The sequence below is a fragment of the Montipora capricornis genome, chromosome 2 (genome assembly GCF_036669925.1).
Source record: "Montipora capricornis isolate CH-2021 chromosome 2, ASM3666992v2, whole genome shotgun sequence".
NCBI lineage: Eukaryota > Metazoa > Cnidaria > Anthozoa > Scleractinia > Acroporidae > Montipora > Montipora capricornis.
Window position 1 is genome coordinate 26,185,872 of NC_090884.1, and position 14,180 is coordinate 26,200,051.

The following is a 14,180-nucleotide window of genomic DNA, read 5'->3' on the forward strand; positions in this document are numbered from 1 at the left end:
CTCGAAGCTACAAGATAAAGTTCGGGGGAATGAAGTAGCCTTGGACGTGATATCCAAAAAGTTTAACACTCTCAATGAAAGCCTAGAGGGACTAGAGGGCGAGCTCCACGGTGCAAGATGTAAAGTAGATGAAGTTGAATGCACTGTCAACAATTATGTGAAGCAAATTGAAGACCTGTATGAACGACTCCTGTCCCTTGAGAGGTATTCGCGGAAATATAATCTTCGTTTCAATGTTGCTGAATCTCCTAGCGAGGACTGTCGCCAAAAAATCCGTGACATCTTATCTAATCAGCGTAATATCGAACCAGTAATAGAAAATGCTCATCGAATTGGTCCCCGAAGTGACAATAAACCTAGAACGATAATATGCAAGTTTCTTTATCGTCCGGAAACGTTGAGAGTCCTTCAAAAGAAGCGTGATCTCCAAGATGGTGTTTGGGTGACTGAAGATCTAATTTGGGAGGACAGAGAAAAGAAGAAAAAGCTTAAGGATGTGATGAAAGTAGCTTTTGAAAGTGGGAAAAAACCGAGATTTCATCGAGGGAAACTTTACATAGATGGAGCTATATATGGAAATACCTAGATGCTTATTTTACGGTCAGGTTTGTTGAAATTTGCAGTTATTTCCAAGCTTGAGCCACAAAATTTATAGATTAATTTCAGATTGACTGATGAATAGTGATGCGAATGACCCAGATTTGAACATACAGTCTTTTAATGATCATGGTATATGGTGTATGGTATATTAAGCGATAAAGCTTTTATATATTTAGGCATGAGTTCGTTTGCCAGACACGCAATGCCAGTCTCAGGAGGTCTGTAAACTACACAAGCCAGGAGTGATCGGAGATTCTTGTTTTGTACTTGGAGCCACAATTGATGTAAGCCAGATTCTCCAATTTCTGTAAGGTCCTTCAGAACCTTCACCTTTAGGCCATGTTTAACATAAGCGCATACCCCAGCACCAATTTTCCGTAAGCGATCCAGCCTATAGATGCTATAGCCATCGATTTCTACGCTTGCGTTAGTCGTCATAGAATTAAACCATGTTTCCGAGAATGTTAAGATGTCAAAGCTTTTCTGTAGGGCCATTTCTTTGATTTCATGAAAGTGATGCCTACATTTCAAGGATTCAGCATTTAGATGAGCAATCTCAAGCTGTTTTATGTTGTTTCAATGCTTAAAAGTAATCAAAGAGTATAATGATTAGTATAACCCCTCATTCCACAATATTCTAACAAAATAGGAAGAGAGCACAAATCTAATACATCCCTAATCCTGAGAAACAAAAGACACCAGCCACCCAGTTTGGTGTACCAAATAAATGGAACCACATGTAATACCGGTACTTACATGAGATTATATCTGTAACATTTTTCTTGATTCATTGAGTAACTCCGTTTACTATCAAATTAATTTTGTCATAACGATAAAAGTACACATATAGTGGTGGAACTCATGGATGCTTTCTTTGTCTTCAACACTTTTCCAAAAAAAATTATGTGTGATGAGGTATTTAGAATTATCTCATATAACAGTATTTCAAATTTGAAACTGGAAGCAGATCTCGGGTGAGACAATGGATAAATAAAACTGCAGCATCATCTTCCGCTAATCGCTAGGCATTATTAGTCTATACGTACACAGGCCTGTAACTCAGACAGTGCTTTATAATTATATTATTGCAGTGACTGTCAAGAATTAGTTGTTAAAGTGTAATTTATGTGGGTTATTTGTAAGTATCTATATGCATTGATCACTTGTTTAAAAGCAACAATCAGCTTCTAAGTCTTTCAGACTTTCAGCTGTTTGACTGCATTACAGCTTTTTACTCAAGTTAAAGTAAATGAAGTTAAGTTGACTTGCGTGTTTACTTGCGAAACAAAGGATACATCTGTGTAAAAATGATTGCAAGACATCGGATTTTTGTTCCTATTCACAAATAAAAAGCTTCACCTGTCCCTGTAAGAATTTATTCTGTCACGAACGCCTCGCAAATATTAACAAAGTCAACTTATTAGAAAACTTCTATTTGCAACAAGCCACCATTTCACCATGGTATTTGTTACGTGTATGTTTCTGAATTTCAAGTACTCTCTGTAAGCAATATTTCTTGCAGGACCTTGAGTAAACAAGACCAAATGAAAACGATAGCATATTTTCAATACGGGGATAGTTCAATGACAGTACTAAATCTTTCAGTCATCTAACCGTTCTAACATCACTTGTTACTTTTACCGTTTTCGATAAAATACCAAAAACAACAAAACAAATTTCATGCCTTTTGCAAGTCATACGATTCCCATTCCCGGTGGAGACATTACACACTCCATTTAACTACAGTCTCAGACATAATTAGTTGGGACACTTCATGCGAACGTCCTCTATTCCCTTCTCGTGCGTCCCCTGCCCCTCTCAATGTTGTTTATCGCAGTTGAGTCACCGAATCTTTCACAGCAACATTGAGAGGGAAGGAAGAGGCATAAGTGTCCCAACAATTATGTCTGGGACTGTGTAAAAGAGGAATTCTTGGTATGTGAGTACTCGGTAGCTGTATTGGCGGGAAATCGTATCATACTTGTGTGCGTACACGTATCAGAGCGAGATTAAATGCTGGGAGTAATGAACGATTTTAATCTGAAGAAGAAATCATTACACGAAATAAGTGTTCCCTTATTTTCTTAAAGAGTGTAACATTAATATTTCATAGACAAAATGATAAAGATATCAGCGGTCACGTTTGGGTTGAAGTAGGGATTGCGTGATACCTGAACAGTTTCTCACATGGTAAACAAAGATCTCTGGGTTAATTGAAAACAAATAACATGCGCTATAGTAGAAGGTGGTTGTAGGTTGTTACTATTCCCAAAAGGGGGGCGGCGTTTATTGCACAGATACGTCGTACTACGTTTATGATGGAGTTTATCAATAGAGAGGCTGAAGCATCTAGCGTCTGTGATGAGCATGATGGCCGTTGCAGTACAAGTGAGAGTTTGAGCGCACGAGATGTGAGGCGAGTTTACCTTATTACTTATAGTCAAGCAAACAGAGACATTGTCATTCTGTCAGGAATGCCTCGCAAATATTAAGAAAGTCAACTTATTAGAAAACTTCTGTTTGCAACAAGCCACCATTTCACCATGGTATTTGTTACGTGTATGTTTCTGAATTTCAAGCACTCCCTGTAAGCAACATTTCTTGGAGGACCTTGAGTAAACAAGACCAAATGAAAACGATAGCATATTTTCAGTACGGGATAGTTCAATGACAGTACTAAATCTTTCAGTCATCTAACCGTTCTAACATCACTCTTTACTTTCACTCTTTTCGAAAAAATACCAAAAAACAACAAAACAAATTTCATCCCTTTTCCAAGTCATCTCATTCCCATTCCCAGTTTTGAGATTACACGCTCCGTTTTCAAAGAGGACGGATATTTACCGGGAACTATACAATGGTCGAGAGATACGTGACTTGCCAGGTAATTATAGGTCTTATTTTAATTACGTTTACCATGTCATACTTTATATCATCGACCTTGCACCCACCATTACAATACCTTCCACTCGCAACAATGGAAAACCTCGCCTAGGATCATCTTCATAGTCATCATCTTCATGGTCCACTTCACGACAACCATTATCACGCAAACAGACAAGACATTCTGAACACACAGACGGAGGACGACAGCACAGATCCACAGAACGCAAGAAGGATTCAAGAAGTTACAGCTCACGCAAAGACAGCAGAAATCGTTTGCATATTCAAAGGCATCGCCTTCATGAGAGAAATGATGACCCAAGGCATGGACATCCTAGAGAAACGCCAGCCAACCCACAGCAATGACACTGACAAATGTAAATCGTGTATGTTTCGGAATTTCAAGCAGTAAGCAATATTTCTTGCAGAATCTTGAGTACACAAGACCAAATGAAAATGATAGCATATCTTCAATACAGGGATAGTTCAATGACAGTACTAAATCTTTCAGTCATCTAACCGTTCTAACATCACTTGTTACTTATACCGTTTTCCAAAAAAATACCAAAAACAACAAAACAAATTTCATGCCTTTTGCAAGTCATACGATTCCCATTCGCGGTGGAGACATTACACACTCCATTTAACTACAGTCTCAGACATAATTAGTTGGGACACTTCATGCGAACGTCCTCTATTCCGTTCTCGTGCGTCCCCTGCCCCTCTCAATGTTGTTTATCGCAGTTGAGTCACCGAATCTTTCACAGCAACATTGAGAGGGAAGGAAGAGGCATAAGTGTCCCAACAATTATGTCTGGGACTGTGTAAAAGAGGAATTCTTGGTATGTGAGTACTCGGTAGCTGTATTAGCGGGAAATCGTATCATACTTGTGTGCGTACACGTATCAGAGCGACATTAAATGCTGAGAGTAATGAACGATTTTAATCTGAAGAAGAAATCATTACACGAAATAAGTGTTCCCTTATTTTCTTAAAGAGTGTAACATTAACATTTCATAGACAAAACGATAAAGATATCAGCGGTCACGTTTGGGTTGAAGTAGCGATTGCGTGATACCTGAACAGTTTCTCACATGGTAAACAAAGATCTCTGGGTTAATTGAAAACAAATAACACGCGCTATAGTAGAAGGTGGTTGTAGGTTGTTACTATTCCCAAAAGAGGGGGGGCGTTTATTGCACAGATACGTCGTACTACGTTTATGATGGAGTTTATCAATAGAGAGGCTGAAGCATCTAGCGTCTGTGATGAGCATGATGGCCGTTGCAGTACAAGTGAGAGTTTGAGCGTACGAGATGTGAGGCGAGTTTACCTTATTACTTATAGTCAAGCAAACAGAGACATTGTCATTCTGTCAGGAATGCCTCGCAAATATTAAGAAAGTCAACTTATTAGAAAACTTCTGTTTGCAACAAGCCACCATTTCACCATGGTATTTGTTACGTGTATGTTTCTGAATTTCAAGCACTCCCTGTAAGCAACATTTCTTGCAGGACCTTGAGTAAACAAGACCAAATGAAAACGATAGCATATTTTCAGTACGGGATAGTTCAATGACAGTACTAAATCTTTCAGTCATCTAACCGTTCTAACATCACTTGTTACTTTCACTCTTTTCGAAAAAATACCAAAAAACAACAAAACAAATTTCATCCCTTTTCCAAGTCATCTCATTCCCATTCCCAGTTTTGAGATTACACGCTCCGTTTTCAAAGAGGACGGATATTTACCGGGAACTATACAATGGTCGAGAGATACGTGACTTGCCAGGTAATTATAGGTCTTATTTTAATTACGTTTACCATGTCATACTTTATATCATCGACCTTGCACCCACCATTACAACACCTTCCACTCGCAACAATGGAAAACCTCGCCTAGGATCATCTTCATAGTCATCATCTTCATGGTCCACTTCACGACAACCATTATCACGCAAACAGACAAGACATTCTGAACACACAGACGGAGGACGACAGCACAGATCCACAGAACGCAAAAAGGATTCAAGAAGTTACAGCTCACGCAAAGACAGCAGAAATCGTTTGCATATTCAAAGGCATCGCCATCATGAGAGAAATGATGACCCAAGGCATGGACATCCTAGAGAAACGCCAGCCAACCCACAGCAATGACACTGACAAAATGTAAATCGTGTATGAAATAAGTGTTCCCTTATTTTCTTAAAGAGTGTAACATTAACATTTCATAGACAAAACGATAAAGATATCAGCGGTCACGTTTGGGTTGAAGTAGCGATTGCGTGATACCTGAACAGTTTCTCACATGGTAAACAAAGATCTCTGAGTTAATTGAAAACAAATAACACGCGCTATAGTAGAAGGTGGTTGTAGGTTGTTACTATTCCCAAAAGAGGGGCGGCGTTTATTGCACAGATACGTCGTACTACGTTTATGATGGAGTTTATCAATAGAGAGGCTGAAGCATCTAGCGTCTGTGATGAGCATGATGGCCGTTGCAGTACAAGTGAGAGTTTGAGCGCACGAGATGTGAGGCGAGTTTACCTCATTACTTATAGTCAAGCAAACAGAGACATTGTCATTCTGTCAGGAATGCCTCGCAAATATTAACAAAGTCAGCTTATTAGAAAACTTCTATTTGCAACAAGCCACCATTTCAACATGGTATTTGTTACGTGTATGTTTCTGAATTTCAAGCACTCACTGTAAGCAACATTTCTTGCAGGACCTTGAGTAAACAAGACCAAATGAAAACGATAGCATATTTTCAGTACGGGATAGTTCAATGACAGTACTAAATCTTTCAGTCATCTAACCGTTCTAACATCACTTGTTACTTTCACTCTTTTCGAAAACATACCCAAAAACAACAAAACAAATTTCATCCCTTTTCCAAGTCATCTCATTCCCATTCCCAGTGGAGAGATTACACGCTCCGTTTTCAAAGAGGACGGATATTTACCGGGAACTATACAATGGTCGAGAGATACGTGACTTGCCAGGTAATTATAGGTTTTATTTTAATTACGTTTACCATGTCATACTTTATATCATCGACCTTGCACCCACCATTACAACACCTTCCACTCGCAACAATGGAAAACCTCGCCTACGATCATCTTCATAGTCATCATCTTCATGGTCCACTTCACGACAACCATTATCACGCAAACAGACAAGACATTCTGAACACACAGACGGAGGACGACAGCACAGATCCACAGAACGCAAGAAGGATTCAAGAAGTTACAGCTCACGCAAAGAGCGCAGAAATCGTTTGCATATTCAAAGGCATTGCCATCATGAGAGAAATGATGACCCAAGGCATGGACATCCTAGAGAAACGCCAGCCAACCCACAGCAATGACACTGACAAAATGTAAATCGTGTATGTTTCGGAATTTCAAGCAGTAAGCAATATTTCTTGCAGAACCTTGAGTACACAAGACCAAATGAAAACGATAGCATATTTTCAATACAGGGATAGTTCAATGACAGTACTAAATCTTTCAGTCATCTAACCGTTCTAACATCACTTGTTACTTTTACCGTTTTCGAAAAAATACCAAAAACAACAAAACAAATTTCATGCCTTTTGCAAGTCATACGATTCCCATTCCCGGTGGAGACATTACACACTCCATTTAACTACAGTCTCAGACATAATTAGTTGGGACACTTCATGCGAACGTCCTCTATTCCCTTCTCGTGCGTCCCCTGCCCCTCTCAATGTTGTTTATCGCAGTTGAGTCACCGAATCTTTCACAGCAACATTGAGAGGGAAGGAAGAGGCATAAGTGTCCCAACAATTATGTCTGGGACTGTGTAAAAGAGGAATTCTTGGTATGTGAGTACTCGGTAGCTGTATTGGCGGGAAATCGTATCATACTTGTGTGCGTACACGTATCACAGCGAGATTAAATGCTGGGAGTAATGAACGATTTTAATCTGAAGAAGAAATCATTACACGAAATAAGTGTTCCCTTATTTTCTTAAAGAGTTTAACATTAATATTTCATAGACAAAATGATAAAGATATCAGCGGTCACGTTTGGGTTGAAGTAGGGATTGCGTGATACCTGAACAGTTTCTCACATGGTAAACAAAGATCTCTGGGTTAATTGAAAACAAATAACATGCGCTATAGTAGAAGGTGGTTGTAGGTTGTTACTATTCCCAAAAGGGGGGCGGCGTTTATTGCACAGATACGTCGTACTACGTTTATGATGGAGTTTATCAATAGAAAGGCTAAAGCATCTAGCATCTGTGATGAGCATGATGGCCGTTGCAGTACAAGTGAGAGTTTGAGCGCACGAGATGTGAGGCGAGTTTACCTCATTACTTACAGTCAAGCAAACAGAGACATTGTCATTCTGTCAGGAATGCCTCGCAAATATTAAGAAAGTCAACTTATTAGAAAACTTCTATTTGCAACAAGCCACCATTTCACCATGGTATTTGTTACGTGTATGTTTCTGAATTTCAAGCACTCACTGTAAGCAACATTTCTTGCAGGACCTTGAGTAAACAAGACCAAATGAAAACGATAGCATATTTTCAGTACGGGATAGTTCAATGACAGTACTAAATCTTTCAGTCATCTAACCGTTCTAACATCACTTGTTACTTTCACTCTTTTCGAAAAAATACCAAAAAACAACAAAACAAATTTCATCCCTTTTCCAAGTCATCTCATTCCCATTCCCAGTTTTGAGATTACACGATCCGTTTTCAAAGAGGACGGATATTTACCGGGAACCATACAATGGTCGAGAGATACGTGACTTGCCAGGTAATTATAGGTTTTATTTTAATTACGTTTACCATGTCATACTTTATATCATCGACCTTCCACCCACCATTACAACACCTTCCACTCGCAACAATGGAAAACCTCGCCTACGATCGTCTTCATAGTCATCATCTTCATGGTCCACTTCACGACAACCATTATCACGCGAAAACACAAGACATTCTGAACACACAGACGGAGGACGACAGCACAGATCCACAGAACGCAAGAAGGATTCAAGAAGTTACAGCTCACGCAAAGAGAGCAGAAATCGTTTGCATATTCAAAGGCATCGCTATCATGAGAGAAATGATGACCCAAGGCATGGACATCCTAGAGAAACGCCAGCCAACCTACAGCAATGACACTGACAAAATGTAAATCGTGCATGTTTCGGAATTTCAAGCAGTAAGCAATATTTCTTGCAGAACCTTGAGTACACAAGACCAAATGAAAACGATAGCATATTTTCAATACAGGGATAGTTCAATGACAGTACTAAATCTTTCAGTCATCTAACCGTTCTAACATCACTTGTTACTTTTACCGTTTTCCAAAAAAATACCAAAAACAACAAAACAAATTTCATGCCTTTTACAAGTCATACGATTCCCATTCCCGGTGGAGACATTACACACTCCATTTAACTACAGTCTCAGACATAATTAGTTGGGACACTTCATGCGAACGTCCTCTATTCCCTTCTTCTTCTTCTTTTGAATTTGGAGGGTGCAAGAATGTCCTTCAAATTCTTTGTTCTACGGTATGCTGGAATGACGGATTTGGCAGGAAAAATTTCCCTTACTACTTGGTTGGATTCGAGCAAGTGAAAATGTTTTTTAATGATCAACGAAATATTAGGTAGCCTCGGATTGTAATCGACCACTAAGGGAAAGGTTTTTCTTAGTTTGAGAAGTTTGAGAAGGCCACAGTTTGAGAAGGCCATGCAATTGGAGAGATCAGATGTTCTCAAGCCTAAAACAAAAACTAAGAAAAAAACCTTTCCCTTAGTGGTCGATTACAATCCGAGGCTACCTAATATTTCGTTGATCATTAAGAAACATTTTCACTTGCTCGAATCCAACCAAGTAGTAAGGGAAATTTTTCCTGCCAAATCCGTCATTCCAGCATACCGTAGAACAAAGAATTTGAAGGACATTCTTGCACCCTCCAAATTCAAAAGAAGTCGAAACCATGACGAGGCTGAAAATTGCGGATGTTTTAAATGCAACAAAAGATGTGATCTCTGTTGTAATTACTTGTTGGAAGCTGGTGAATTTTCAAGTTTTGCAACTGGCCGATCGTATCAAATCAAACAAAACCTTGGATGCAATTCGACTGGAATTATTTACTTAGCCTCCTGCAACAAATGCAAAGTGCAGTATGTTGGTTCGACTTCCAATGCATTTAAAGTCAGGTTCAGAAACCATAAATCTGACATGAAAAGAAACAAAAAATCGTGCGAGCTTGCCATTCATTTCAATAAATTTCCTCATAACCTTTCGGACTTCAATTTCATTGTCATTGAGAAGATAATGAACACTGATGGAGATTTAGATAACACTTTATTAAAGCGGGAGGGTTATTGGGCGGCACAATTGCTTACACTGCAGCCTTTTGGCCTCAATAAGCGCTGTGAATTCCGTTCAAAAAAACGGATCAATTTCAATGTTCCATAAAAAGCTTTTTTGTTTCCATTATAGTCCCATCTAATTTGTAGTCGGTATTACATAAATAGATTGAATCACTTGCATAACTCTAGATTTTATTATTACATCATTACTTTTGTTTTAGTGATTAAGCTTTAGTTTTGGCTTGTATTGTATCATACATTTTACTACTTAATTGTATTGCCTTACAATAGCCATTGTTAGTCTTTCAGAGACTATATAGTCTCCACTGCTGTAATAATTAGGCCATTTTATCCTTAGATTTTTAACTTGTACTTATTTAAAAAAAATTTAACTGAAGAAGGCCGAAGGGCCGAAACGTTTTTATTAAATTTCCTGGACCTTCGAGAAGTTTTGTGTTCCTCTCCAGTTTATATGCAACTTTAAATACTAACTGAGGAGACAACGTGCATCCTTTTGGATCCTTCTGTTGGGAGTTTATCGTTTGGTCAACCATTACAGATATTCAAGCTATATATATATATATAGCTCTTTGGCATTACGAAGCTTTTGCTTTCATGTCCAAATTGAGCACTCTACTGGGATGAGTCATTGCCGCTAGCACTTGCGCATGCTCATTAGCTCGCTAGTTTGAGCACTCTGGCATGGCTTAGATGTACCACATGTCAGGGACATTTAGGGTGGCTTTATAAGCTTAACCTCCACCCCAGACATCAGCACTGCACTGATGAGGCCCAGAGGGCCGAAACAGTACTGTCTGCAGTTAGATATAGCTCTTTGGCATTACAAAGCTTTTGCTTTCATGTCCAAATTGAGCACTCTACTGGGATGAGTCATTGCCGCTAGCACTTGCGCATGCTCACTAGCTCGCTAGTTTGAGCACTCTAGCATGGCTTAGATGTACCACATGTGTGGGGTGGCTTTATAAGCCTAACCTCCATCCCAGACATCAGCACTGCACTGATGAGGCCCAGAAGGCCGAAACAGTACTGTCTGCAGTTAGTTATATATATATAAGCAGTGTACGGTTGGTTGACCTAACGATGAACTCCCAGTAAGAGGATCCACAGGATACAATGTCTCGACGCGAATTTGTAGAGCACTCTAAATTCGTAGAACAAAAAATCTTAAGGAGATGTTAGCGCCATCCAAATTTCAGGTAACCTCTTGTAGAAATCAAAGAGAAGAAAATGGGGGTTGTTCAAAATGCAATAAAAAATGCGATCTTTGTAAAAATTATTTAATTCAAGCTTCAAAATTTCAAAGTTCAGCTACTGGTCGTCATTATTCCATTCAACAAAAACTTTCTTGTTCATCGCAAAATGTTATTTATTTGGCCACTTGTGCCAAATGCAACCTGCAATATGTGGGCTCCACCTCGACTGAATTTAAAGTAAGATTCCGTAACCACAAGTCGAACGTGCTGAAGAACAAAAGAACATGTGAATTGGCTATCCACTATAATAACTCTGAACATGAAATTTCACAAATCAATTTCATCATTATCGAACAAATTAGGTCTTTTGAAAATTCTTTACATCTTGAACAATTGTTACTCACTAGGGAGGCCTATTGGACTGCGCAATTATTTACCCTTAATCCTCATGGTCTTAATAAAAGGCGGGAATCTAGATCGAAACACCGCATTAATTACTACAATTGAGTAGTTGTGAGTTGACATTTTCCCAATACTATGCATTTTTATTGATATGTCACCTATAGTTCTTTATTTGTTTTTGATTGTTAAATCTATGTCACCTTGTAGCTTTGACCTTTGTTTTGTTTCGTTTCCTTAATTTCAATATTTCTGCTCTGTATATATAAGCTGCTGTTTTTGTGATTTGCACTCATTGTAAATAGTTTTTTTTAGTTTTTAATTTTTAACCTGAAGAAGGCCGAACGGCCGAAACGTCACATTAAACTTCGTCCAGAACAGTTAAGAGTTTGTCTCTTCGTCGCTTTTCCTTACGTACACTTAACTATATATATATATATATATATATATATATATATATATATATATAAACCTATATATATATATATATATATAAACCCTTATAGCAAATCTCATTTTCTTAATTATCATACTTCTAGGAATATCCAATTCCTTAAATTTGCAGCTAGCAAAACAATAGAAGTCTATTATTATTTTTCTTTTGTTTTCTTCCATTTATAAAAATACCCATTTGCTATTTGCTTGGTACTAAACTCAGTTCAGGACAGGTCAGGGAAAATCTCGTAGAGAAATCTGGCCTGCTACAGGTAACCTGTAAACCAGTACTACCTGTTTCAGGGTCTACGGCGACTAAACCGTCTCCCCCACCAAATTCCAGGAGAGTTATGGTGAGGAGGGTGGCTGGACACCCTGTTGAAATTAAAAAGAAGATTCAACTTTAAGGGCGTGTGAGCTCAACTGAGCCACCGGCCATCCAGCAAGTACAATTGAACCTGCTGCCTTGCGGCTTATGCCTTTTTAGGCAAAGGCCAAGGGAACTAAGGAACCGTAACAGAAAATACCTCGCCATCCCGCAGTGCCGAGCGTGGCGAGTATGGCAAAACCCCTGGAAACCATGACCATGATCCACAATAACAAGCCAAGGCCCTCAGTCCTCAGCAGCTCTGAAGCACCTTCTCAAGGCAGCGGGAAGGAAGACAACAGAGCGGAGGGTACTAAGAATCTCTGGGTTCGGACAGGCTGCCATTGGAATATGAGAATCTGCACCTACAATGCCAGATCACTATCCTCAGACGACAGAATGCTAGAGTTTGGGGATGAGCTGGCAAAGATAAATTTTGATGTCGTGGGAATCAGCGAAGTTCGAAGGAAGGGGGAAGGCTGCATCTCTCTGGCAAACAGTGGTCACAACCTATATCACATTGGCGGCAATACGTGTCATAGGGGAGTCGGTTTCGTGGTACACAAGAACATTACCGGATATGGCACCATCTTTAAGGGCGTATCCGACAGATTAGCCCAGCTCACCATTGAGATCAATGGAAAATACCATATGAATATAATTCAGGCTTATCTTCCAACAATAAGCCATACCGATGAAGAGGTGGACATAGTCTATGAGGACATGGACAACCTTATTACAAATACCAAGGCCCACTTCAACATAATTATGGGTGACTTCAATGCTAAAGTTGGCTTGGATGAACCATCAAAGTCCTGTACAGGCGCGTTTGGGTTCGGCATTTGCAACAGAAGAGGGGATTCCCTTATTTACTTTGCGGAACAGCATCAGCTAGAAATCATGAACACGTTCTTCAAGAAGTCACCTACCATGCGTTGGACAAGGATCTCCCCAAATGGGACTATAAAAAATGCGATCGACTTGCATCCTCACAGACAAGCCTCATATTGTCATAGACGTAACTGTTATAAATTGGTTTAACACGGGCAGCGACCACCGCCTGGCACGGGGCACATTGGCCATAAACACAAAGCTTGAGCGGGCAAGACTGACCAGACGGCAAAAAAGGCCCAATGGATTCGTACTCTCTTCTAAGGCAACAGAATTACAGCTACTGCTGACTAACAGATTTGAGGCCCTAGAAATGGAAAGGGCAGAGGACCTTGACGCATACAGTAATAACATCACTACCACCATTAAAGAAACTGCAGTGGAGATCGCTGGGAGAGACAAACCACTAAGACAGGAAAAGCTCTCCAGGGTAACAAGGCAACTTAGAGAGAAGCGGCGCCAGATGAAGAGAAGTGGAACAGATGTGCAACACATTGAGTACACTGATATCTGCAAAGCCATCAGACAACGCATGAAGGAGGAAATAAATAGCTACAACGAGGAAGAGCAGTCGAAAGCGCTGGTAAACAACAGAGGCCTCAAGTCTACCAAACGGATGCAGTGCCTAGGCGGAAACTATCGTTGCCCTTAAAGAAAAAGATGGTAGGCTCATTGAAGACCGTGACAGGATGATCAAGAGGTGTGAGGAGTTCTATAGCTCTATAGCACCAGACGACCACAGGATCAACCTTTCATTGATGGCCACTACATGGTCCACTCTCTCCCATCCTACCATCGGAAGTGAGAAACGCAATCAAGCGTCTAAAGCGTAATAAGGCTCCTGGAGAGGACAATATCACAGCTGGAATTCTACAGGATGCCGGAGAGCCCATTGGTAAGATATTCACAAAGTAGTTCAAAAGTTGCATTGTGGATGGCAAAGTCCCCAGCTGTTGGAAGAACGCATCGGTAATCATCTTTCATAAGAAGGGAGACACGGCTGATATTACGAACTACAGGCCGA

General features: G+C 39.7%; 1 protein-coding gene across 1 annotated transcript; it reads left to right on the forward strand.

Annotated features, from left to right (window-relative positions):
- The first annotated feature begins 12,457 nt into the window (after window positions 1-12,457).
- On the forward strand, window positions 12,458-13,306 carry LOC138037019 (craniofacial development protein 2-like). The gene has a single exon (XM_068883033.1). The coding sequence runs from the start codon at window positions 12,458-12,460 to the stop codon at window positions 13,304-13,306; it is 849 nt and encodes a 282-aa protein (XP_068739134.1).
- The last annotated feature ends 874 nt before the right edge of the window (window positions 13,307-14,180 follow it).